Below are 2,991 nucleotides of genomic sequence, written 5' to 3' on the forward strand. Positions count from 1 at the left end.
CCTCTCGGGGCCATGTTTCTTGGGCGTGCTGCACTACTGCTACTGAAATTTTGCATATGCACCATAACAAATAATTGACACCAATACTTTATGCCTCACTCTTTTATGTTGGCATGGTGCAAAGCGACCCCAACGTGTATCATAGGTGCCGAACAGAGCCTTATTATACCTCTGTGATAGCATTCTGCTTAGTCCGCCCCTGCATAGGAGTAGTGAGGTTGTATTGGACAAACTTTGCCGCCAACCATATTGTGATGGCGCAGAAACAGTCGAGTGACCGCATATGATTCTATCCTTCCATCCTTCCTTCGCCCCTCGATAATAAACAATATTCACAAAATATCCCAAAAATTCACCCCCAAACCACCTCCCTAACCGTAACAGGCATGCCCCCCCGGGGCTTCGCCGTGATGCTCCCCTTAACAACCAATTCCCTCTTCCCATCCTGCTCAAACTCGAACTTGCCAATCGCGGCCGCAAGCAGACACTTAAACTCCACCTTGGCAAACACATTCCCAATGCACCCCCTAGGCCCAGCCAGGAACGTGAGGAACCCATAATTGCTCTCAACGGTGGCCGTCCCATCCTCCCCGCAAGCCCACCGCTCGGGCCTGAACTCCTCCGCGTCGGCGCCCCACAGCGCCGCGCTTCTGTTCATCGCGAACGGGGAGATCACGATGGACGTACCCTTCGGCACGAACACCCCATTCAGACTCGTATCCTCGGCTGCTACGCGCAGCGTCACGCCGACAGGGGGGTACAAGCGGAGCACCTCGGACGTAATGTGGGAGAGGTACTTCAGGCTTGAGAGCTGGTCGTATGTGATGGTCGCCGGCGCGCCGGAGGGGAACGCGGCGTGGATCTCAGCGCGGAGGCGGGATTGGATGTGCCTGTTCTCCGGCAGGGATAAGGTGTGTATGGCCCAGATCATTGACGTAGCGGTCGTTTCGTGCCCGGCGGCTAGGAAGGTCATCATCTGGTCACGCATGCTGGACTCCCCGTCCGAGCCCGTGTAGGCGTTCGATTTTAGCATTACGGAGAGGATGTCTTTGGATTCGGCATCTTCCTGGGAGGTGGCCAGGGCGGATTTTTTGGCCGCGATGATCTGTGCGGTTACACGTCTTATTGTGGACGCTGCGTGCGCGACGTCGCGGGTTCGCTTCAGCGGGAGGGACTGCACGAGGAAAGCAGGAAATATCAAGGATAGGATCGCCACAATTCGGGATGGACTGCCCATGTTGAAGATTGTATTGTATGCGTCAGCCAACTCGGAGCCGGACTTTTCTTCCGGGCTACCGCTCACGGAAGCGCTCTCCAGCGCGCGGAATTCATAACCAAAGCCGGAAGAGCCGATTATATCCAGCGTCACCAATGAGCACCATTTCCCCATCTCCACCACCACCCCCTGCTCCCCCCCGCCAGCGCTCTGGGAAGCGCGCACCACCTCGGCCACTTTCTCCGTCATTTCCACCCCCTTGGACCAAAACCCGGGCACCAGCCCCTTGATATGCGCGTGCGAGAAGGCCGGCAACAGCAGCTTTCTCTGTACCTTGTGCTCCTCACCCTCCGCGAAAAGCAGTCCCCTCTTCCCGAGAATGCGGCCAATGTCGTTCGTCAGCAGCGTCGGCTTGATGAAGGTATAGCTCTTGGTGTGCAGCACTTCCTTCAGCACCTCCGGCGTTGTGGGGAACACGCGCTCAGTGTTGAAAATGCCCAGGTACCGTAGCAGTCCGCTATTCGGGATGGTGCGCAACCAGATGGCGTGCGGCCCCCCCGATTGCATTTTTTGGATTATGGCAAAGTTTCCCATCAGGAAGCTGGGGCTGGAAGGCCCCGGTAGGTGTCGGGTTGGCGAGAGGAGCTTGGGCCAGAGGATGACGCGGTATAGGAGCTTGCAGGTTAAGACTAGGGAGGTTAGCAGTATGAAAGTGGTGATCGCGCCGAACTGGGTGTGACGGGAGAGGAGTATGGTGGACGCGGCGCAACCCGCCAGGATATTGGTTGTGGACATGGTCAGATTGTGAGTGGGAGGGAAACAGGAGGGGCACCCGCGGTCAACGGTGGTAATGGTAATAGACGGATATTTCTCTCTCTCTCTCTCTCTCTCTCTCTCTCTCTTTTGCGGACGGGGAGGTAAGTGTGAAGAAATGCTTAAACAAATGTGTGGTGTGATCTTAGGGGAATATCGGGCGATTAAGTACTCGAAGGTATCATACTGCTTCCACACTTCCTAGTGCTCTCTCTAACCGCAAGCTGCCCCGCCCATTTCATCCCTTGGTCCTGCGACACTGAAGGCTTGACAGGGGTGGGAGGTTAGGTGCCAAGACCTTTTTGCAGGCAACCCTTGTGGCTCAGATGTGTTTCGTGCGTTTAACTCGGCTCAGCGCTTCCCCCACTCCCGGAATATTTGGAGTTTCGGGAGAATCCCTGCTGCCGGCAGCCTATGATAATATTTTCCCTACGGCAGCCATTTGTCCAACTCGACTTACTTCAACTACGGTACTGTACTGTACACCCCCTCCTCTACTACTACTAGTATTACTCATCAAGTAAACTGTAGATATAAAAGTACAATACCGGTACTGTACTCGTACAATATGGTACTTGTAGAAATTTGGGATATTTAAACCGTCCCAAAGGCCAAACCTTTTCCCTAGTCGAACTATCTTCTTTTTTTGAGAGAAAAGACAAAAAGGGACAACATCAACCCCGCCGGGGCAATTATCGTCCCGCTTGTCCCAAAAATGCCCGTCCTCTCTATTCCTTGGGCCAATTTATTCCGCGGACGAAAATGAAAACCACTCGAGTACAGCATGCCGAGACCAACGTCTCGGCCGACAGGCAGGCAAACCAGTTAATTTATTATACTAGTCACGGACGTCTGTGAAAAAGGACGGCCATTCCATCATAGACAAGCAGTAGAGTGCAGCACCGGTACTACTCGAATATCATAGTGCATCCGAAAATTGGGCAGAGCCTCTCAGAATTCTG

The 2,991-nt window shown here is 54.1% G+C and overlaps 1 protein-coding gene; it reads right to left on the minus strand.

The window, feature by feature from the left end:
• Positions 1 to 252: 252 nt before the first annotated feature.
• Positions 253 to 2,082, minus strand: GSTUM_00000137001 (uncharacterized protein). XM_002835363.2 has 1 exon: positions 253 to 2,082. Exon 1 carries the CDS (start codon positions 2,009 to 2,011, stop codon positions 353 to 355), a length of 1,659 nt encoding a protein of 552 aa, XP_002835409.1. The 5' UTR covers positions 2,012 to 2,082; the 3' UTR covers positions 253 to 352.
• Positions 2,083 to 2,991: the final 909 nt, after the last annotated feature.

This window comes from Tuber melanosporum, assembly GCF_000151645.1.
Source record: "Tuber melanosporum whole genome shotgun sequence assembly, scaffold_104, strain Mel28".
Taxonomy (NCBI): Eukaryota; Fungi; Ascomycota; class Pezizomycetes; order Pezizales; family Tuberaceae; genus Tuber; species Tuber melanosporum.

Bases quoted from the DNA above. Each gene is read 5' to 3' on its own strand.
- GSTUM_00000137001 (XM_002835363.2), bottom strand. From the start codon at position 2,011: ATGTCCACAACCAATATCCTGGCGGGTTGCGCCGCGTCCACCATACTC.